The 24,228-nt window shown below is 39.6% G+C and overlaps 1 protein-coding gene across 4 annotated transcripts; it reads right to left on the bottom strand.

The window, feature by feature from the left end:
- Window positions 1–162: 162 nt before the first annotated feature.
- On the bottom strand, window positions 163–24,040 carry DDX59 (DEAD-box helicase 59). Of its 4 annotated transcripts, none has more exons than XM_039386291.1 (8): window positions 23,982–24,040; window positions 5,438–6,261; window positions 4,124–4,291; window positions 3,479–3,568; window positions 2,868–3,119; window positions 2,130–2,282; window positions 1,481–1,609; window positions 163–627 (listed from the first exon to the last, which is right to left on the bottom strand). In XM_039386291.1, exons 2-8 carry the CDS (start codon window positions 6,248–6,250, stop codon window positions 364–366), a joined length of 1,869 nt encoding a protein of 622 aa, XP_039242225.1. In that variant the 5' UTR covers window positions 6,251–6,261; window positions 23,982–24,040; the 3' UTR covers window positions 163–363. The 4 variants fall into 4 exon arrangements, with proteins under 4 accessions (XP_039242225.1, XP_039242226.1, XP_039242227.1 ...); XM_039386292.1 differs by lacking the exon at window positions 23,982–24,040 and adding an exon at window positions 10,574–10,899; XM_039386293.1 differs by lacking the exon at window positions 23,982–24,040 and adding an exon at window positions 7,540–7,619.
- Between the last annotated feature and the right edge of the window lie 188 nt (window positions 24,041–24,228).

Below are 24,228 nucleotides of genomic sequence, written 5' to 3'. Positions count from 1 at the left end.
TAACGGTGTCCTTTGCAAAGATCTTGTCTCAATATAATGACATAAGAATTACCAGAAGAGTATGTCTCACAAGAAGTCTGAAACTATCATGCAGAAATACTAGAACAAAATAAAAGGTATCTTCTCAGTTCATGTTGCAAGCAAGACCAAGACTACTAGTTATAAAAGGGTTACAGAGTATCTTTACTAGGCACTACTGTAATTCAAACACACAGCCTGTATTTCAAAATAAAGATGAGATAAAAATGAGCCTCCTTAAAAAATTGACAAACTTCTTTAAAAAAGGCAATACACAAACCATCATTTCATGTTTATTTTTAATCATACTTTCATTGTAATTACATAACTATAAATATATCTTTATTACCTCTGAGAATTATTTTTCTTGTGTTTTCTAATAATGTCCATAATATTATCTCCTGTTACAAGGCTATTTTGTAACTGTTTAAGTCTTTGTTGTTCCCTTCTCTTTTGGTCATGCAGATATGGGGAATTAAGCAGCTGTGGGGGAAGAATGGTGCCTGTAGGTTTTACTCTTTTTACAACGTCCCAAAAGAGCTTCTTGCTGTTGTTATTGATAAAAGTAATTGCAGTTCCACTGTGGCCCAACCTTCCCGCTCTTCCAACCTGAAAAAGCATGAATTAATTTTAAGTTATCAATACTAAATGGAAGTCCTTCAAATAGCCCTTAAGTTTATTTTCTGTTATAAAACAGAAAATAACCTAAGTGACAGGGTCAAATCTCTAACACAAAGTTACTTACAAAATACTTCCTGAATTCAGGATATGTAGATCTGAAGTTTGAGCTTAAATGCATCTAAAGTTATGACTTGCTTATAGGACATACCAGAAGTCCACTATTGATACTGAGACATGTGACACAGCCTACAGGCAAAAGCTTACAGTAGATCTGATCCAAATAAAATGTTTTTCAAAAATCTTTATTATAGAGATGTCACATACATGTATCAAGCACAATATGTACCAGCACGGCGATAAAAATGCCCTTTACTTTCTATGTTCTAGTAACTTTAAATTATTTGCCAACAACGTTCATGACTGGTTTCCTGACTATTTCATGCATATCCCACACTGCAGACAAACTGCAGCAGATAGAGGGATATTTGGCCTTTCTTCACACAGATAGTAACAATGGTAAACTTTGCTTTCTATAGACACAAAATTCTACAAGAGTACAAAACAGGAAGAATAATACTGCAAAAATAATTGACATAAAAACACTCTTCTAGGTTTTAGTAACTTATACAGATGAGAGACAAGAGCAGTGTTCTAGATTTTAGTAATTTACATAAAGAACTTATAGAAGAGATAGCCCACATCTTTCTTTCTTTTCCTATAAAAATCAATATTCTGAAGAGGAAAATAATCTTTCTTTTTACATTTAAATTTGAATTTCCGCAGGTGGATATCGTATTTTGATATACTTTTCAAATAAGGCTTTAGCAATTTATTTATTTACCTGGTGTACATATTCATCCATACTTGAAGGCATATCAAAATTCACTACCAGTTTGACGTTGACAAGGTCAAGCCCTCGTCCAAGGACTCCAGTACTTACTATAACTTCATACTTCTCTTGAAGTAATCCCTGGCAAGGGAGGAACAAATAAAAATTAGTTCTTTTTAGCTCATTTTTATTTTGAACCGCTCCAAGCATAGGCTAAGGGCTAGTGTGTAAGAACAGTGTAAGAACACAGCAAGTGGGATTATTCTATTGTAGAAGAGATAATAGCTCCCCTGTATTCTTGATTTAAACAGGAATATAATCCACAGAGATAATTCAAGAGAAATCAAAGCCACAATTTTAACTCTAAAAAATAATCAATATAATAAAAATAATCAATATAATCAAATAATCAAGATAATGCATATTTGAATTTCAATTTCTAAGCAAATAACCTAGGAAATAGTGTCCAGTATTTATCTACATTTAAAATGGCATTATTATCTTCAGTTTTGTTTGGCCCCATCTGTCTCCCCCAGCACTACCTCAGGTATTACTGCAGAAAAGCAGTCAATTATGACTTCAGTCATTCAAGTGAAGCCACCTTAAAAAAATGGCCTTTTAAAAATCTACCAAAACTCCCGTAACTTCAGGAGGCACAAACCTGTAATATGTCTGTTCTTTCCACCTGAGACTTTTCAGAATGCATAGCTGTGCACTGCAATCCTGTAATCTTATGAACAGCATCACTCAGCAGATCTGCTCCTAGTTTACAGTCCACAAACACTAACACTGGAGGCTTGAAAAGCTTCTCATCCTGTAAAATTAAACAGTTCGTATAAAAAGGTACCCATTGGAAACCACTGGCTGCCCATCATCAGCATGGATTAAATTTCTTCTGCTCTTTATCTCCAACATTAACAAGACTTTCAGATGAACAAATGTTTCTAGACTTCATATAACAACAAGATACCAGCCATGAAACTTTACAAAGCTGTACATTATAAACATATAATGACTTGTAGACTCAGAAGCCAATTTTATATCAACACATGAATTTTTTTACAAGTCAGAAGTTTTCAAGTAATTCCAAATCTCTTTAAGTTCAGAGATTCAGTTAAAAGATTCTTATTTACCTCTTGGATAACCTCAGTCAAACATCCAAAATCACCCCCATTTCCTCATAGAAAATACATGGGAGTGATGGGAGTGGAGTAATCCCTGAAACTGCCCTTAAAACTCTTACACTGCAGAACTGCTGAAGTGCGTGCAGTTACATGCTTCACCTCACTCCACCTCTTCACTACATACAGATTAGAACTAAAGATGAGAACCTGACAGAGATGTGTAAAGACATGAGCATTTTTATAAACTGTTCTTATGAGAAAAATATTAGACTTACATTTAGTATTTCAAACAGCTTTTTCTTTTTAGATGGTTCTTCTACCCACAAGATAATCTGGCGGACATTGGAACATGGCAGATTCTTCTCTCCAATCGTTATTCTTACAAAATTGTGCAGAAGCTGATTTGCCAAGTGTTCAATGCCCACTGGAATCGTGGCTGACACCAGTATGGTTTGATGGTCCTGTGAGATGTCTTCCAAAATATCCAACACTTGCTGCTGGAAACCCATTTTTAACATGGTATCCACCTAAGTGAAAAATATTAATTTCTACCAGAGTTTTCCATGAAGAGCAGGACCCTGAACTTGAATTGACAAAAGAACCATAATGTGTATGATGCAGCAGTATTTACAGTCAGAAGAAAAGGTGAGAAAATTAAAAACAAATGATTCACACTGGTCTAACAGTATTACCCTGTCAGGTATCTAAGTCTTTTACAGCCAACAGAAGAGGAGTTGTTCAAATACATTTCAAATTGTATTAAAAAAATAAAATTTTCTCTTAAGAAATGTATCTTTATAACAAACACTCTGTATATTTAATCAGTTAGACCAGCCACTCACACTGGTTCTTAAAGGAAATACAGCTCTGATAAATAAAAACTTACTTCATCCACCACTACAATTTTTATGCCATGCAGTTGAACACAACTTTGCTTTAAAATCTCAAGAAGCCTTCCAGGCGTTGCTATTATAACCTATTTAAAAAACAAACAAACAAACAAACAAAAAAATAACCCAGGAGTTAGAAATTCCATGAAAGAACAGATGACTTTCCTAGAAAAACTATGAAGTTACAGCAGAGATAACAAGAGCTATAATTAGTGAAACTACTTGCCTTCAAATAAGTCGTAAAACTTTTAAAGATAACTTAAATTATAGATGCTCAAAAGGAAACAGACCTTTTAGAACTCTAATGGATGTGTCTAAATTACAAGCAGTATAATCTGCATGAAAAACAAACTACTTTTTGCTGTAAATTACAACTCCTTGTCTAATAAAATAGTATATTTTAGTCTTCGAAAGCAGCAATATCACCCATGAAACTTTTTAAAACAAACAAAAAAAAAGTTTAATCAGAAGTCAAAATGTTTTTAAAAATTGTATTACTGTAAAATTTTCAAGAGCTAACAAACATTTCAGTAGTTTAGACTTGGAAAAAACACATCCTTGTGTGCTCATACATGTCAACAATAACATTTTTCTTTTCTGTGAATGTCATGAAAACCTAACTCCCCACTCCAAGTCCTTACCTTAACACTTTGCTTGAGCCGGTGAAGCTGTGGAGGCAGCGGCAAACCTCCTACCAGGAGAACTGTTCTCATGTTTGGTAAACCAGCCATCAGTTCCTTAGCTTGTCTCTCTATCTGAATTGCCAACTCCCTTGTTGGTGCCAAAATAAGGGCAGATGGAGTTTCTGTCTAGAAAGAGGGGGAGAAATCTAATGAACATGGGAGTGCTCTATTATTTTGAGAAAAAGCTTTCAAAATTAAATCTCCCAACGTAATATTTTACATTAAAACCAAAAATTATTTTAAACAACAAAATAAAATTATTTCTTGACATATACATGAACTTGTTTAGTGCCCTGAAGATGAAGAACAGGAAAGATCATGTACAGAGGTATTATTCATTGACACTCCAATTTTGTGCACATTATTATAAACATACAACTGTCTTGCAGACTTTAATGATAATCAGACAGAGGAAGTACGGGAATGCAATACACCTGTTCTTACATGTTCTTACATAATGCTTTTATTCTTAAAACTAATGCTAGAGTACTTTAGAGATTAAAAGAGTTGCTTAAATAATTTCTCTTCATTTGTAAAAGTTTATGCACTCGTTTGTGAGTGTATACATATATTTGTAAAGGTATCTAACCAGTGCGAAACATCAACTAGAATCAGGTCCAGAATGTTCAAATATGTTCTTATAAATAAAACCACCAAAGAAAAAGCAATACTGAGCCACACACAAGGTACTCAATACTATTTGCCATTACTTCTTGTCATACATTCATGTCCTTATGAAGCAAAAACTTTCTTAATTGCTTTTTCCCACAGAATCAAAGGGGTGACTGGGTAACTAGAGGATTTCAGAAATTATATTACCCCAAATTCCTGCAGTTATTTGATGGTCAACCAAATATATTCCAAGAGAAATTACTCTTTGAAATTATGCAAATGTCAACACATCTCTTTCAGCCTTCTGGCATATCAAGATAGAGGAACAACTTCTTGTAGAGGGCTGGAATTACTTTCACTTTCTGTTTTAAGTCATTTAGGAAGTGTACCACAGAATTGAATTACCTTTCTTAAAAAGGAGCAACTCTACACTTGGTAATATTAATATTGCTTTATCTCCTGACCAAAGTGAAAAAACATTCAAAATCATTAAAATTATTCAGCAACTCCGCCCACCCCCAAGAACCAACATTCCATCGATCAAAAGTAAAATAAATCATTGAATGTTAATTAAAATCACCACAGTCACATTCTCCTTCACATTGGGAAACCAAAAGACAAAGTTGCAAACCACACTCAAAACATACAAAGTTCCATTACCTCATTCAAAACCTTCATAATAACAGGGAGTAGGAAGGCTGCTGTTTTTCCAGAGCCCGTGTCTGCACTAGCCACAATATCCCGCCCCATTAGTCCAACAGGGATCATTTGCATTTGGATGGGAGTTGGGACTTCATAGCCAGAATTCTTCAAATTATGGTTTAAAGTTTCAGGAAAACCACAGTGTTCAAACTCTACAATAGGTCTTGGAACTTGCTGGCCCTGGACAGCAATACCCAGCTGCAGCTTAAGGTTCTCAACCTGCTCATCTCGCAAACCTAAAATAAAGGAATGATCTTTGTAGAAATAAGGTGCATGAGGCAGGTGAGCTTCTGCTTCAGAGTTTGTGAGTTGATCAGATGTCAGCTGTTCTTCCTTTGCTTGAGTTTGTAGAAGGTGTTTGGCTTTACATTCCAAACTACAAACATCTTCATCTGTTTTATCGCAGATATACTCTCCATAGCGACCGCACACCACACACACAGGCTCTCCGGGTTCTGCCCAACGCTGGGATTTGCTGAAGGATTTTATGGGTTCTTCCAAAGGGCTGTCTTCATCAGTATTTTGACTGTCCTTTCCCAACGTTGTATTAGCAGCATCAAGGTCTCCAGCTACAGGTTCTGTGTGTTCTTGTACAATTTCATTCAAATTGCATGCTGAAGGAGAAGTTTCTGTTCTAACTGACTTACAGTCTTGGAACTCAGTGGTGTCCTCTAGCAAAGGTCCTCCAGAAGACAGTTTATTTTTCTTAGCTGTACAGCTTTTGTCCTCATCAGCAGTCCTCTTGACTTTAACAGATCTTGGTAAAAACATGCTTCAGTACACTAGAAGGCAAATGGTTACAGTTGTTAGAAACTAGTGCTATTGAGAAAGGTACATATACTGTTACCACAAAAAAAAGTCCAGCAAATATTTGCAAACCCAGGAACGAACTCTCACTCCCTGAAAAGATCTAGAAACTGCCTTATTTAAAAATTATCTTGGTATTACAATGTTCATGCAATGTCAAGTAGTATTTCAAAATAACAGTGAAAGCATGGAACAGTACAGAGATCCATCTACAGGTAGTTTTCACTATTAGACCTTTGCAGCTGAGTAAAAACTTTGGTTTTGACTGCATGGAAATTTATCTATTTTGAGAGTCAGTCATATTTAAATCCTTGGAGAGTTGTTTCTAGGACAAAACTATGGAAGCAAGCATTGTTCTAAACTATAAATAAGAAAAAATAATAAATTTTGAAAAATATGTCAAATTCAGTATAGGACCCACTCAAGACCACTCCTTTTGTTGCCCTTTTCAAAGACCACTCAAATTTAAAAGGCTGCACACTTTTGAGATGTTTGGAGTCCAGATCTGTTTGCTCGAGGTGTCCATAAAAGAGCAAAGACCTACATGATTAATTTGCTAAATCTCTACTGTAAAACAAGGAAGACAAATCAAGAGTCCATAATGAACCATAACTTTTATATTCTGAAACCTTCAGTAGTTGACTCTGAAAGCGTCAGATATTCTCACTAATCGTTTGCTACCGTACAATCACTAAAAAAAGTACACAAAACCCAGCAATTTTATTCTGAATAAATGGTACTGTGTATACCAGTCTCTGAGAACTTCTTCTTACATTAGTTTTGTAAAACCCCACAAAGCTATCTCTGTTTACACCCAGCTGTGTTTGTGTAACTCGGAGCCGTCCAGCGGCTGAGGTAGCGGGGCCGGCCCGGAGCTCGGCGGGCAGACCGCGGGGGCTCGGCGAATGCTGCTCCCCCTCGCTACCGGACCAGAAGCCAAATCTCACCACTTAATTTTTCGAGCCTAATGAGGATTTTCCACAACAAACCTCTTCGCAAGCTCAGCAGCCTCCCAGGCAAGGGGAGCGCTCAAGCAGAGTGCCGGACTGACGGACGGGCTGCTCGGAAGGGACCCGCGGGAATCCCGGACAGCCTCTCCTCGCCTGCCCCAGCCCCGCTCTCCGGCAACGGCCGCGCACCCCACGGGACAACACTGCGGCGCGGAGCCTTTTCTGCCCCCCAGCCGCCCTGCCCGCGCCCGGGCCCCGGCGCTGCAGGCGAGGCCCGGCCCCGGCCCCCCTCGCCTCACGCACCGGTGCCAGCCGCCCGCGGGGCCGCGCCGCTTCCCGCACAAAATGGCGGCGGCAGCGCAGGGCCGCTCCCGCCCACAGGCTGAGGCGGGGAGGGGCGGGTTCCCGGCTCCGGGGTTCCCGGCTCCCCGCGGCCGAGAGCCTCCCTGCTCGGCCGAGGAGGGCCGAACCTGTCCCGGAGCTGCTAAACTCGGCTCGGATTGGGGTCTGAAGGCGCGGTTTTTGTCCACCAAAATCGGATTCGTCACCCAGTGTAAAACAAGCCCAATAATTAGTAACTCGAGAGAGACATTGGTTATTTCAGAGTTGCGCAAGCCTGAGTGCTCGGTGTTATTACACAAATCGAGCACACCAACTATCAGTACATTTTACTATTTAAACATTTTAGCAAACAAAGGAATTAGTGCTCATTTGCTACAAGTTACATTGTTATCCTATTAATTAGTATTCTATGATTCCCTCGCTTCTCATGCTAATTAGTCCACATGCCCAGTCTTTCTCTTCTTTTGGGTCGGTGGGTTTCTCGGGTCAGTGGTCTCTGAGTTGGTGGTCACAATTTGCCCCTGCCAGAATTAACCATTTAACCGGTTGGAGCAGATTCAGCACAGTTGCTGAGTTGTCTTTATTAGTTTCTTCCTTATCTTGGGAGTACTGCCAAACGACCTTGTGGCCTGTAAATTCTGCACTCTTTGTGTCCACTATCAGAGGACATCCTTCTTCCCAAGCTTTGCTAACCTCCCCCTAGGTCTTTGATCACTGGAGCATGCCTAGACCTAAACCTTAACAAGGCAATTCTACCAACAAGTTATTTGTCTTTCTAACACCTGGACATCACTTAGAGCTTTCTTGTTAGCTGTTATCTGTTTCACCGACTAAATCTCCCTTCTTGTTGATTAGCCTTGAAAGTATACAAAGATCAAACAGCAAAGAACATCCTTAGGAAAATTTTACATATTCCACATTTTGCAACAGGGTGCTGCCCCTCTGGCTCTGCAGGGGGGGCACGTCCAGCACTCCCACAGTTACAGCCCGAGTTGCCAGATGCTACAGACACATTTGCACACGAGGAAAACATTCCTGCTGCACATGACAGAGCCACAAGGTACGGGAGAGAAATGCCTTACCTGCTTGGAAGGGCACAGTGAGATAGCTGTTCACATACTGCAAATTGAGTAGGTTATTACTTTCAACAATAAATAAGCATATTTACACTACTTCACAAGGCATGAGAACACAAGAATTTATGACATTTCACTGCAGGGCACAAAACACTTTCAGACTGTTGGACAACCTGTCCTTTGCAAGACAGCCCAGGTGTGACCACTGCCCCAGGCAAACCCAAGTTCCTGGAAGAGAGTAGGAGGGCTTGGATGTGTGTCCACTCAGAAAGGCTGATGGCTTATCTGCTCAGCCATTGTGAACAGGGTAGTCACTGCCACTCCCTCACTTTTCAAGGACTCACATCACCACAGGGAGGTCAGTCAACCTGTCCCAGGTACTCCCTTCCAACACCAAGACCTTGCATAGGTGATGTCACTGTGTCTGTACCCTGGTTTTGAGCACATGCAGCAATACCAGAGTATTCCCAAAGTAAAAGAATACCCTATGACCATAAATGATTTGGTGCATGGCAAAGATATCCTGCTGGGAATTCTCTGGGTTGATGTACTCCCAGGCACTCTAGATACCCTAAACCAGATTTTATCTTACCTCCCTCCCTCTCCTCCAACATTGATCCCATTAGCCCGAAAGCATCCCCATTGACGCAGAGTTCCATTTCTGCCTCATTACTTTTGTTGGTGACTACAACCATCACCATTTCCGACTAAAGAGAAAATCCATAAATCCTAACAGCCCCTTTGGAAGCACTGTTTAATAGCAGTCCAGAGGGACAGTCAGGGAGCCAGCAGGACGGGGGTTAAAACACAGGCACAAAGCTGGGGGCTTTCCAACAGCCGTCTGTAGCGTTCTATAACATTCAAGTCCAGTCACACGTGAAACATGGTCTATCTTAAAGTATCCTGGAAATCTCTGTATTGGATTGCTACCACAGTAGCAATACAAAGTTAGTGCAAATAAAGGGGGTTTGGTCTCTCTGGGATTATTAATTAACTGGTAGAACTGGAAGAGACTACTGAACTTCTGGAAAGATTAAGTGGGCGTTTCTAGACCGAAAAACTATCGGGCACCTTTCACCCATACTGCATACATTCCTGTTAAAATCCCCACCTTTCTCTGATTCAGCCTCTGTCATTCCCTTTTGTTAGCACTGACTTTCTTTTCTTCATTTTCCCTCCCTAACATAAGTGAATTTCCTTTTCTTACTTCCATTTTTACAAGGTCATTTCCTGGAATTCAAAACATCATTTGCTAAACAAAGACCAGTATTTCAACAATATTCAATATGATATGAGATGCTTCATACTCTATGGAGTTCATACACCAAAATGCAAGTATCCCATATGTATCAGCTTTTTCTGGTTTTTTTTTTAGTGTATAACAGCAGTCAGAAAAAAACAAAGTCACTTGGCAGGAAACACTGGGAAAGGTATATAGAACATTACTATATATACTGTATCCACCTATATGGATGCTCCTTGTAATTCCCCATCACTCAGTCCCTGAGAAAGACTACAGTATTGCTTGAAATTAAGTTTTAGGAAAGGACTCTATGGGTATTAAGAGGCATGAAAGGGCTTCCATGCAAGAGACAACTATGTAAACTCGATCTGAAAAAGAGATGACTGAGGAACAGGTAACAGTAGATCTCCTGTACCTTGAGTGACTCATAAAGGATGGACAGCTGATAGTTCATTCTTCCAACAAAAATTGTAACATGCTTTATAATAAGTGCTCACAACTGAAAAGGAGTGCAAGCTTCCACAGAATGCAGTAGGTTATTCTTGATTTACATGGATAAGATAATCAGTATAGATGTAACAAAACCTCTTCTGGAACAGATACTGTACTTTGTGAGCTCACTAAATAATTTTTTTTTCCTGGAATAAAGCATAAATGTTCTATTTCAGTTACTTACCTGTTTTTTTCAGAATGATGAAATATGTAAGAGATAGCCTTGGTGAATTTAATTCCCATCCTCTCAGCTCTTGATGCTGCTAATCAGATCTGAGGTGAATGACATTTTAATAAGATTTCTGAATTCCAATTTTTGTAACCTTCAGAGTTCACAAAATGTCCCAGACAAGATGCTCTCAGATATGCTACAAAGGCTCTGTCTTGGTATTCTTCCTTCTAAACACTAGTTAGTTCAAGCATTGACTGAATAAAGGTGGGGTTACATCCTGTTAGAAAACCATTAATAATTATCATCAGTCAGTCAGTCAGTCATGGCTGGGCTTCGCGAATGAAGATTTGGGAAGGGCTCTACCCACATTTGTTGCAGGTGCGTTGGTGGCTAAAAAGGCCAATACGAGATAGCATTAATAATTATATTATATATTGTATATTATCATCATCATGGCTAGGCTTCGCGAACGAAGATTTGGGAAGGCTCTATCCACATTTGCTGCAGGCACGCTGGTGGCTTATGAGGCCAATACGTGACAGACACAGATTTATACATTCTGGACAATTTATCTGGGAGTGTCATAATGGAAAATCTTAAGGTCTCCAGGGCAGCAAGGTAGCATTTGTATTTTGTATGATCACATTGTTATTTAATTGAGTTGGTAAAACACCAAGAATGTACAATATTCTCATCTTGCCTACGCTGCACGTGTTCTAGTACAATAGCTGCCCAGGAAAATATCACGTACTGTTATTAGAAACCCCTGCACAAATATAGTCCTTATATAATTAACACGTCTCTTCACAGTAAATTCTAAAGTAAATATTAGGAGCTACAGAAATGTAACACACACAACCCCACATGTACAAAAGGACATATACTGTGACACAGATTTACTACATAAATATATAGCCCCAGATTATTTCAACGCTATGCACATTTTTATTAGAATATCAAAGATAACAACTATTAATTAAAAGTCAAAAGAAATAATGAAAACAATAACTCAAGCGAAAATTATTAATAGTTAAGTATCCCACTTTTTGGTCTATTTTAAATGATATCAAGAAGATTTTTCTATATTTACTCATGGTTTCTATATTAAATATACAGAAAGCAAACGTGGCAACTTGGATTCCTGCCCTCAGTTTAAAATCAAGTGCTTTGCCCTGTAACATTAATAGCCATTCTTTAGAAGCATGAACCAACCTTTCCCATCACTTGCAAATAATAAATAATTCAGTAAAATAAAATTGGATTAAAGCAGGAGGCTCAAATCCCTCTACTCCCAGGCACACTAAATCCATAAGAAACAGGCATTCTGCATACTAATTCTGAGAGAGTGTCCCAAGCATTTCCAAGAGCTGCCTGACTGTACCACACACCTCAGCTCTCCACAGCAACACTGCCCAGAGTGATCCCATCAATTCAAACCTGTACTAGAATACAACCTCCAGGCACCTCTCCACCAATCTGGCAGGAAAGGTCTTCTCGAGTTCCACACAGGGATTTGATTGGCACATAAGTACATCCCAAAGGGTAACTGTCCAAAACATTTTAGTACACAGCATTTTAATTTTCCTTTTGTAGCCAGAATATCCTCATGTGATGTCTGATTTTTCCACTTGGAGTGAGCTCCCAGTGTATGCAAAACTACTGAGAATGGACTCTAATTTGAGTCCAACCAGCACTTCGTGCATCACTCCCTCAAGTGGCAAGTGCCAGGAGTGACAGATCTGACAATTAAAACGTGTCTAAAATCACATCAAGAGGAATAGCTTTGGGTTTTCTTTATGCTATTAATTATTTTAAATATCTCAACACATATCCTGTGTAACATTATTCTACACCAAGGAATTACAGAGCTTTAGTGCTGTTTTATAACGTTATAAGGGATGAAGAGCATTAAGCTTATGAAGATGTCAATTAAAGAATAAAAAAATTATTCTCTGGGTTTGTTTAGTTTTTTTAAGTGTGCCACAATACATGTAATTGGAGTTAACAACACATCCACTGCTTGAGTGAAAGTGAGGGGGAATGTCTTTCCATTCAGAAGGCATGGAAGTCCAAGCACGTTTATGTGCAGATTGGTCCATGTCTGCTCCATCTGATGCTATGAAACGAAATATTTTTCTGTTTCTTCAATGTTTGGGGATTTTGAAGCCACTTAGCATATTTTTAGGTAGGTAGTCAACTGCAGCTCTAACCCAAAGCATATTTAATGAATAGTTGATTGAAGGAACTAGCGAGTCAACGACACCACTGGTTTCTGAATTACAGCTTTAAAGGAACCACACAGGAAAAATGCAGATAATCTAAAACCAAATAATGGTGGCTAACCATTAACTAGTCAATTTTGCTAATATGCATACAAAATGGCCTGCTTTAGTACAGCTATTGCACACAGTATACTTATTCTGAGGCCCAGTTTTTCTAATTTTGCTTAATTTAAACAGGCAACTCCTAAGGTTTTAGAAAGTAAATAGTCAGTAAAAGAAGACTTGGACTAATATTTTCAGGCTTCCTGAGCGTTCTCTTTGTTTGAAGAGCCACATTCTAAGGAAACATTGGTCAATATTAGTCTCTGCAGAAATCTGTGGTAAAATTGGAATTTTAAAAAAATAATCTAATTAAATCTGAATTTTTAAAGCATATGACTGAACTGGTTTAAAAAAGAACTCCAAAAAACACCCCAACAAGCAAACAACAGCAGTCCTGCCCTGAAGCTCCAGCATTAAATGCCACTAGTCCATAGGGAAATAACTGTATAGGGCAATTCATGAAAAAATTATGAACATAATTAATGTATGTGATTTTATGCTCAAATACTGCATATAATATTTACTTTGAAAACTGATGGACTCCCTAATTCAATATCATCATACTCTTAGCACAGCTATAAAAACTACAGTGAATACAGTTACCAACTTCTTTGTGCAAGATACAGACCAGCTCTTTGCAGTTAAAAGGAAGGATTTTAGAGTATGACAACCATTTAAACATATTCAAACTTACACATCTCTGTCGGGTCTCTGAGACTTAGAGAACAAGAATTTGATCAAAAGATTGCAAAGACAATTGACAAATTCCAGAGACTTCAGTAAGCAGCAAACTGTAACCCAGAGAATTCAGGTGGACATTAACAGGATTAAACGATCTTGAAATATAACATAATTAGAATTAAGAATTAAAAATTAAAAATTCTCTCCTTTCATGTTAATCTCATTTTCTTTCTGAGAGGGTATAAAACATTGTATTTGGAAAGCTGCTTACCAGTTTGCCACTTAGATTTGTGTTCCAGTTAATAAGGCTGTTTGGAGGCAAGAGAGATTGGCATCTATTCTAAAAGTAAGATAACACTCACACAACATGCACTTACTGAAATTAAACCCTTTCCCCCCCTACTTTGGGGTCTCAGACAAAAGGATGGGAGAGGAAAAACAGAAATTCCACAAGAGACAACAGGAACCATTAGGTTCCAGCTTGCCAGATGACCTGTGTCCAGTGTGTATTGCCACCTGCCCATCAATAAACTCTCTTTCAAATTGTATCACTTTTTAAGAGATTAAGACCTTTCTAATTAATAAGCAAGTATAATAAATATAACAGGTACATTGCATTCATATTACAGGGAGACAGGTGAAAGAAGAAGAGTTATAATCCACTAATGTGACAGATTGAAGGAAAAATTTATATCATAAGCCCTTTGAATAAATAGATAATAAATTTCCCTTTCCACCAGGAAAGCTTCTATCAGCACTGCTAGTTTTGACAGCAGAAACTACTGTAAGAAAGGCCTGGAAAACATGCAAGAGAGCTGCTACAAACTAGACTTTTTATCAGTTGTCTTGTTAAAATTTATTCCAATATTAACCGTTAGGTTTAACCTTCATGCTTCCCCGCATTAGATTTGGTCCCCCTTCTGTCTTTGCATGAAATCTTAAAACTGTCCTACTGAATCCCTCACACAAAAATTATTAAAGGAAGGGTGTGGAAAGGGTGTAACTTCACCTACAAAAAGTCAACTCACTGCTGCCAGAGTAGATGCCAAGTTCAGGGTGTCCCTGCTACCAGTGACTGCCAGCTGTGACTTGCCTTTGGAGGGCACGGGCAGCCTTTACCAAGCAGAGGATGCCCCCAGAAAGCTCCTGCACTTTCTACCAGTGGTGGGCTTGGTGGCTACACAGCTCCAGGATTCCTTGAGGCCAGCCTTTACCACTGCTCTCAGTGACTGTTTCTGTTGGGCTCCAGCCTACAGATTTTTTAAGTTCTCAAAGGTCACTCTTTGAGCATTCATTGCAATCTTAATAGTGTAAATAAAAAAATACACCTTGTGGATATTTTTCTCCTACAGGCTCATCCTGCAGGTCTCCGATATTAATTTCACAGACCTGGGTTGTAGTTGGCACTGTCTTCACTAGCACAGAACTTTGTCACATGCTAAAAAAAGGCATTGTACATGACTGCTAAGCAAAACAGAGGATACAAGTTTGTTTGTTTTGGGACTTAGTTTACCAAAACAAGTTACACCTGCAATTAAAATTGTTTCCAAAAGGATTGTAATGCAATATAAATACGTGGTCAACCTTTAGGCCATTTATCCATGACTTTTTTTTAATAGAAAAGTATACCAGATGGCTTTCATTTCCAAAGGCAAAACACTTCTTTTAATTGCATACTTAAGGCTCACAGACCCCTAAAGTTAAACCAACAGATTTGTCCTTCTGAAATTTAGTTACTTTTCTAAACTTTGTTTGCTGTGAGAACATGCAGACAATGCATTAGCTCAGCTTGATAAAGCACAATAGCTATTAAAAAACAAAAGCAAGCCTCAAAAATGCAACATATCTCTCACTACCACTCTTGAATGACTGCTCCCCATGCTGTTTATTAGGAAGATTCAAAGATGCCAGTAACCTTACAGCTGGTGACTGTAAGAACAGAGGGTAACAAGACAGAAATAATGAATGCCTCCTTGTTAAGTCATGTTGTTTGTGCTGTTCCAAGAGAGATCTGCCAAGAACTTTCCATGCAAACCTTATTTTTCTGGGATCTGTAACTTGGCTGCAAAAAAATCCATCATGATAATACCCACTTCAAAAGAATTTAGATTAGAAGTTTAAAAATACATTTTCACATTTTGGTATAAATTCAATTTACACTAAATAAACAGTTTATCACTTCATGTATTTTTTAGTTGCTTTATTGCAAGAAAACCTCTGGTTAGCAAGTTTGCACCCCAGATCATTATATGTTTTCTAACTCTTGGGTATTAAATAAGTCTGAAGTATTGCAGTGTGAAAGGAAACTTTGTGCTGTATGGTCAAGCTTTCAGGGATGTGTATTTTCTTTTTAAGGAAGCCTGTATGAAATTCATATGAAGCACTCCTGGGATTCTATCTGCCAAACAATTCAGTGGAATAAATCTATGCTAATTCTTAATACAACTCAGCTGACCTGAGTGTAAGGCCAGATTGTGAAAAAGACTGACTTCAACACACTGTTCTCACAAAATATAAGCCTAGAATTTCATGTGAAATTATGTCAGTTTGGGTTTGTTTTTAAACAAATAATTTAGAGCTTTGAGCCATGCAAAAGTCCAATTTCAGTTTACCTGTTTCTTTTTTGGCTCATGACCCACTAGGAGAAGGTCATTTTGTACAGTTCCTGGCCAAAGCAATATTCTTTCCTGTGGCAACTAGCAAGATATATAGAAATTAGATTTCAGGCACAAAACAGGTTGCAGCCCAAGCTGAGGAAGCTCTCTGTCAGGTAATAGCCTGGTGTCACAAAACAAGAAGGCTATGATAGTTTCCCAAGTGGACAAAGGTGGTGGCTTAGGCTTACAAGTATAAGGAATAAATCTCCCAGCAATTTAAAACTATAGGAGATAATAAAAACATATAAATATTATCAATATCAATAAATTATAAACTGTTCTGAATATATATGGTGAAATAATTTCCAAAGAAACACTAGAAGAAACAGGCCAGAAAACAACATGAGACAGAGTAGCTTAAAAAGGTTTCTGCTCATTTCCTTGGCTATCTTGGGTTTTCCCTCCTAGAGCACCTTATTCCCCAGAATATTTATACTTACCTCGCGGTTCAAGACAAATTAAAATTAAGTAATTCTATGAAACCACAGTTCCCCTGAGATTATTTGCAATTCAGCTAACATGCTGGGTATATAAGGATATTACCATTCTTGAGGAGTTTGCATGAACTGGAGCAAGTCATCATACTCAGATTCTCATTCTGCTCAGCTCCAGAGTAAACTAAAGCTGCAGGGGAACAGTTCCCCTTGACATTACCAAGGTAAATACTTGAAAAATAGAGCACTACTGCACTATACAATTTGAAAAAAGAAAAACACAGGTAGCCAGAGAAGAGACAAGCAAGAACAAAGAGCTCCTACTACATCAGTGGAACATGGAGCAAAAAGGCAAAGTAGCCAAAAGGCTTCTGCATTACTGACACTGTCTGCTCTGCAAGGAGCCACGAAGGAAGGCAGTGGTTACAAGAGGGTGTTGGCCCTGGGAATCATGACATGTCTTTCTTTAATCATTAAAAGAGCCAGCAGATACACAGACACAGAGCATCTCCATTCAGATGGCTCTTAATCTTCTGTCGATACACAGGAAACCTGCTCTCTAGCAGCACCGAGGATATTTCTGTGGCACTGGACTCTCTTAAATAATGAAATCAGAGCAATGTAATCAATCAATTTGGACATTTCTACTCTTTGTGCCAACAAGTGGAACCATGGCTGCTCCCTGCCCAGGTGGGACAGCAGAGATAACACTCTGTGCATTAACAGAGCCATGTATATTATAGAGCATGAATACCATATGAGGACAGAATAACCAGAGAGACTTATCAACCTTTTGTAGTTAATTTCTCTTTTGAAACTTTCTAGAAAAAAGAAATCACCCAGGCTTTTTTCTTCAAATACAAATAAACTGCATGGCACCTTTAATCCAGAAACCCAATTATATATACACCTACATTTAATTATGTCTGTAGCACCAGTAATTTCAAAAGGGAACAACACATAGGATTAACCTAAACGTAAAAAAAAATCCTTCTTGGAGCCAAATATATACACATACACACAAACACACATTTAGTTTAAGGCAACTATTAAAATAATTGTTGCTCTTTCCATGTTTCTAATATATATTGAAATTGGGGAGTATTTAAATCAAATTGTTCTATACACAGCTTAAACATCTCATACATTTTTCTATCTTGAACATAAATTAAGTTATGCCGAAAGATAATGAAATGTAACACAGTTCTATACACTCAGGTTGTGATGACCTTACCATAATCGAAATCTCCAACACCCTCAAGGATAACTATGTGTAAATGATTACAATAAAAATGTTTAATATACACTTTCCGCATCTAATTTTTAAAGTTACCAGCTATGTACACCTGCTCCCTAAAGAAATAAAAAAATTCCTCAAAAACTTACAATTTCTCAGTAATTTAAGGGAAATGGAAACTGCTTAAAAAACCAGTGACATTTTGGAGCATGATGTTTCAAAGAAGACATATATAAAAAACCCCACTGTCATTGGGCAGTCTGCTGTTCTATTCCCTTGTTCACTCCTCCTCATACATATTCACTACCATGCCTTCCAAAAAAAAAAGAATTTCACTGCAATGAAATGATACCAGAAATGCAGTGTTCAAACACAGTGTTTACCCCTGGTCTCATTCAGACACACATGAGCTTCAGTGAAAACTGGAAGCAGGGCCAAAACATGGGAAACTGAAGTCTATTCATGCTCTGCTAATAAACCATGTATATGCTCAAAACAAATGAGCTTTTATGAATGTTCAGATCTTTCTTCACATGTAGAAGCCGCATAAAAAAAGCCAGTCAGAGCATGAAAAAGTGCACAATTTTGTACTGACTCTCAGTCAGACTCAGTGAAAAAGCCCTAGTAAATGATTTAAACTTCTTATACGTGAATGCACAATTTGAAAACTAAAGTCACGTCCATTTTCCTCTGAAGTTGGCTGCAGCTAAAGCATTATCTGACAACTACCATAATGGTAATAAATATGGCGTTTTAGTTTTGTACCAAGTTTATAATAAAACATATCAGTTATAGCAGGGTATTTGTTTTCTTCACAGACAACCTGGCAACAGCGGAGCATCAAGAAGGAGAAAGCCTTGGAATTACGGAGTATAGCACAGCACATGTGGGAAGAAAGCTCATCTAAAATCTCCTAGAACAAGAGCAATTCCAGGAGATGGGAAGAACACAAAAGTAGCCAATGTGAAAAACAGATTAAAAAAATTAAAAGTAAATTTAAAAATCTGAGGAAAGAAGGCACCAAAGTAACCAGAGAAAAAGACAAAACAAATCAACCAGTCCTGAGTGTTGAGGGGGATGAGAGGTTTTGCCTCTCACAGACCACAGATCTATTGTCTGACTGGTGACCCAGCAGAATTGGGAGGGAAGATGTAGATTCCCACCCCCCCACCACAGAGCTACATTAGGCCAAAGCCAAGTTGAGGAAATGAAACCAGTAGCATCCAAGTGTTAAGAGAAGTGACAGTTAGGTACCACATTTGACTCACATCGGGAAGCTTTCTGGTTGTGCAGATTTCAGTAGCAGTAAATGAGTTAAAGTAGGTATCACTCCACCTTTTTCCTTTTTTAACTGTATCGAAAATCACTGACAATTCAAGTAAAATGTCAGACAAACCTTTATTTTCCCTTTGACTCATGACTCTACTAGAATCTATAAAGTTGTTAAGCTGTTTTATTCCCTTTTAAATGCCTCAGCACTTTCTGATTACAAATTATTAGAACAATCTGAAAGACAGTAATTATGTAACTGTTCTTGTACTTTTGTATCATCCTGAAACAGGAAGAACATACTCCCTTCCAAAATCATGCTCTGAGAAAATTCCTAGCTTGCAGAAACTACATACATGCATGTCAGTAATAATGCCAAAGAAGTTTAATAATTCAAACAATCACTCACTTGATTATCATAGAATGGCCTTGGTCGGACGGGACCTTAAAGGTCATCTAGCTGTAAGAAAAAGAGCTTTGAAGAGCTGCCAGCTCTGGTCAGCTCCTTTGTCCCTAAGGACAGTTTCCCAGGGAATCTCATTCACCAACTCCTTTAACAACTGGAAGTTCATCCTTTCCAAGTTCAGGGTCCTGACTTAGCTCCTCACCAGGCTCATGCTCCTTGAGATCACAAACTTCACCAGGGAGTGGTCGCTACCCAGGCTGCCACCAATCTTAACCTCTCTAATGAGCTCCTCTGCATTGGTGAGCACCAGGTCTAGTAATCCTCTTCTGGCTGGTTCACCTAATACCTGGACCAGGAAATTGTCCCCCTACACACTCCATGAGTCTCCTGGACTGCTTACAACCAGCTGGATTGTGATTGAAAAATATAATTTCTTAACTCTCACAGTTTTACCACTGTTCAACCTCATACACGCAATATAAACCTGCTGAAGTCAACAAGCTTGTTCCTTAAGGTTCACATTGGGACATGACTGGTTCTTGGGCCGTATATTGACAGTCTAACAGCACCACATTGAGTTGTACATGCTGCCTCTTTGCCAGAGGTTACAGACCACAGGGTGTATCCCTCCCCTCAGCCAAAACCATTTCTATCATGACTGATATTCTCTAAGCTAAGGCAAACAGATGGGATCATCTTAATTAGGCAAATTTGATAACAGCAATTAAAGACAATATGCCCACGGTGTTATTTCAAGTCTGTTTCCAACATTGAGCAGTGAAGCATTACCCAGCTGAATAGTTGCTGTGAGCTGCTGTGTTTGTGGATTTGCCCTAATAGCACCAGCTAATCTGAAATGGGAATGTGCTTACTACCCTTCACATGCAGCCTGATAAACTGGCTGTTCACTAGCACCGAGTCTGTCTACAGACATTGCCATTGCAAAAACAGTAATGGTATTGCTAATTTAAAACATTTTACTCTACCTTTATCATCAAGTATTGTGAAGGTAGAAACTATGCATGAAATGTTATTCCAGTTTGAACACTCTATTATCTAGCACTAGCCTGAATTTAGTCTACTGCTTTCTACTCTACACATATCCTCTTCGGAAGCTAAGTGAATCCTAAACCAAGTGAAAAAAATTGTATGAAATTGTTAGTCAGGACTCATTCCGCTATCTCCCAAGGTTATAACTATTAGCAACAACTGCCATCCACACCATTATTCACAACTTAATGGTCATATTTGTTCCTGTTGCCTGATGCTGACTACAGGCGTGGTACACCCACTGCATAGATGACCAGACACATGACAGTGAAGAATCAGGCCTATGATGCAATCATGGGATAAAACTAGTTAAATGGGTTTCTAATCTGGGGTAGAGGGAGGGGAAAGGAAGTGAGAAATAAGGTAAAAAAAAGTAATCTGTAAGCTGATTGTTTTAGTTCTCAATACTTTGTCTTTCCACTTGGAATTAACATTAAAGTATTAAATACTCTGCAGCAGAAAGATTGTGTACAGAACAGATTATCACTATTTAAACTATTTTAAGATGGATAAACAGGAGCAGAAAGGCATGACTCCTCACTCAGTTTTCCTGTTTATTTACCCTGAGCAATTAGAGCAAATTTTAATAATTTTCCATGTTGGCTGTTGATATCTTTGATAATGCAATAAGCAAGATGACACTTTGGCATGCCTGCAAAAGTAGAAGAACTGGCACAAGAACTCCAGAAGCTAGTGGTGATGTCTTCTTTTTCACTTATTAGATTTTATATTCATGCATTCACTTCTAAGAGCACTAAGCAAATGAAAAACCACTTTGATTGCAGTTACCACAAGACAGCATTTTTAGATTTTGTTTTGTGACTCTGAACAGGTTTCATTGGCACAAATGCTGCACCCACAACAATGTCTGCATTTTAGATTAGACTGTAGCAATGTCTATATACGTACCTACCCATAATTGTACCTATTGCCATTTCTGAGATACATTCTCTGAAACAGTATTCACTTTTTCCTTTTTTTAACTGAGAAGGGACTCATGACTGCAAGAATTTTTGAAGATCAGACTTTGCTTCAGGTAAGCCTCACTAGTCCCAGTACTATGTATACTATAGTACATAGTATATATAGTACTATATATGTACTACAGTACATATGTATGTGTGATGTTTTGCAAGTGCATAGGAACAGATTATAAATACAAGAGTACTTTAAATATAACTGATGATTTCTTATTTGGATTATGCCACATTTCTTTTAGAAATCTGTTTCTGCAAGTTTCATATAATTTTATAGGGACTAGTTTGTAATCTTTTGATCTCTTAAAGTGGATCCTATCTCCATCACAACTAAATAATAGCCTTATAGTTTTCCTAAGCATGTTTTCCTCTATGTTGATCTAATTTTTAGGCATTTTCTTAGTCATACAAGAAACAAACTAGTTGGGATCTGGAGTATATTTTTTTTTCCATAGCTCTAATCATTTGAGGGTTTAAAGCTTATAAATTTCAGATGTTTGTTGTTAAATACGCAGGAAGAATTAATAAAGTTTTCTAGTGGCAGTATAAAAAAGTAGTCAAAATAACATTAAATTTCTAATATACTTCCAAAGTATGTGTAAAAAATAATTCAGGAAAATGTGCAAATGTAGCTCTTACTTTAGTTGTTGAAAGCTAAGCATGTACTTTCTGAATAGAGAACATTTTCCCAAGTCACACCTGTATGTTAATTTGCTATTGTTATTACTATTTCTGCTGCAGAGGATCTGGGAATTTCAGTCTTACGCCTGCTAAAGCAAGGATTTGTCAACTTTCCTCCTCCCCTCCCTTCTGCTGAATACTGCCCACAGCAGCTCCTAGTTTTGTAGCTCGCTATGTAGCACTTATGAGTGGTATGCATGACAGTTTGGGAATCCCATCCCAGAGAGCATATGGCGAGATACTTGGCAATAATTTCTTCAAATGTTGACCTCCACAACCCTTTCATTTACTCATTACTAATAAATATAGATACATGTCAGTAAATCTTGCTTCGTATTCATGATGTTTGTCTCACTGTGCACATGAAGTGCTAGAAGCACACATAGCCACACAGCAATGGAAAAATCTCTGTCCAGATCAATTCACAGTTCAATTGAAACGTGAAGAAATAACAGTCTGGCCAGAATATTATTTGAGACCTTACAATGTCATGCTAAGACTGCGTCTAAATATTCTTTTCCAGACTCAGGGGAGCAACAGAAAACCTCAAAATCAACCCACCTCAGGCCGCTGCCCTCCACTACAGGAGGTTGGGAAAACACTCACTGAATTACCATAAGGGAAGGAGGGCAAGTCAGCTAATAATTACTATAAATCAGGAGTAAGCGATTCAAGCAAGCTCAACCAGATTAAAGGGGGGAAAAAAAGTACAAAAAGAAATTATTAATTTCTGGCCAGATCAGCTTCTTGAACTGGCTCACCACAGAGCTGCTAGAGCACCCAGGCTGGCGGGGAAGGAGGGCACACTTCGACATTGCACCAGCCTATACATACAATATATACATATTGTATATACAGTATATACAATAACTATATACACAATAACCTACACTAACTATTTGTTTCCAAAACTCGGAGATGTACCACCCGCTGGCGCTGCGGGTCACCCGGTGACACACTGCCCGTGCCGAGGGAGGCAGAGCCTCCCGCCAGCCTTCCCTCACCAACACGGCCGCACCCTCAGACCCGCACTTCAAAGCCAACCCATCCAGTTCTGTTTGAGTCAGTAATCACCCAGTTACTGCTCCTGCCGTGACTAATACTTCTCTCCACGCGGCCCCTGTTAAGGTGATTCTGTACTTCCAACAACAGCCCAGCTACTTGTGGGCACGACAGCAGATGGTCTCTAGGGCAAATCGCTACTCCTGCCTGCTATTACAGTGATTACGTGACCAGGCCCTGAACCATTTTAAGGCTTTGTCATTTTTCTACCCGAGCATTTTTAAAGTTATTTATAGACGCGATTTAAAATAGGAGGGACGAACGCCCAGGGGCGGGATGCTCAGCCCGCCTCCCCGGCAGCGCTCTGTGCTCCGGCCACCGCCACTCGGTCCGCCGGGGCTCCCCCGCAGCCGGGCGGCTCCTCAGCCCCCTCGCACCCGGGACACGCCGGGGCTGATCCGATCCTGTCCGACGCCACCGCCGAGGGCCCGTCCGGCCCCGCCGTAGAGAGCGGCGACGCCGGAGCGGCCCAGGGACACCGCCCTTTCCCACCGCCGGGCACCGCCGGCGCCCCCTGACCGCGGGAAACACTCCGCCCTCTCCCGCCGCCGCCGCCGGGGTAAGGCCGGGCTGGGCCGAGCCTAAGCCCGAGTCTGAGCCTGCCCGCGCTCCCGCGGCCGCCCCACCCGAGGCCAGACCCACCTCGCGCGCCCCCGCCTGCCGCGGCGCCGGAGCCCCCGTGGGCTGGGGGCGGCCCCGGGCCCGCCCTGCCCGGCCGGGGAGGCGGTGGCGGCACATGCGCAGCCGCGCTCCGCCCGTTCAGTGCGGCAGCCGCGGGTGTGGAGCCGCAGCGGCAGCGCCGGTCGGGAGCGGGGCCGGGGGGCGCCGGGGCCGCCGGGCAGCGCCGGGGGAGCCCGCACTGCTCCCGGCCCGCACAGGCGCCGCTGGC

This window comes from Pipra filicauda, unplaced genomic scaffold (genome assembly GCF_003945595.2).
Source record: "Pipra filicauda isolate LSUMZ 115617 unplaced genomic scaffold, ASM394559v2 scaffold478_size463431_pilon, whole genome shotgun sequence".
Lineage (NCBI taxonomy): Eukaryota > Metazoa > Chordata > Aves > Passeriformes > Pipridae > Pipra > Pipra filicauda.
Note: the sequence above shows the minus strand (reverse complement) of the source record. Positions and strands in the feature narration are given on the sequence as shown.

Coding starts and splice junctions, on each gene's coding strand:
- DDX59 (XM_039386291.1), bottom strand. CDS start 6,250: ATGTTTTTACCAAGATCTGTTAAAGTCAAGAGGACTGCTGATGAGGAC. Junction 2,283..2,867: donor AGCTGTTTGAAATACTAAAT/GTAAGTCTAATA, acceptor TTAATTTTACAG/GATGAGAAGCTTTTCAAGCC. Junction 1,610..2,129: donor AAAGAACAGACATATTACAG/GTTTGTGCCTCC, acceptor CTCCCTTGCCAG/GGATTACTTCAAGAGAAGTA.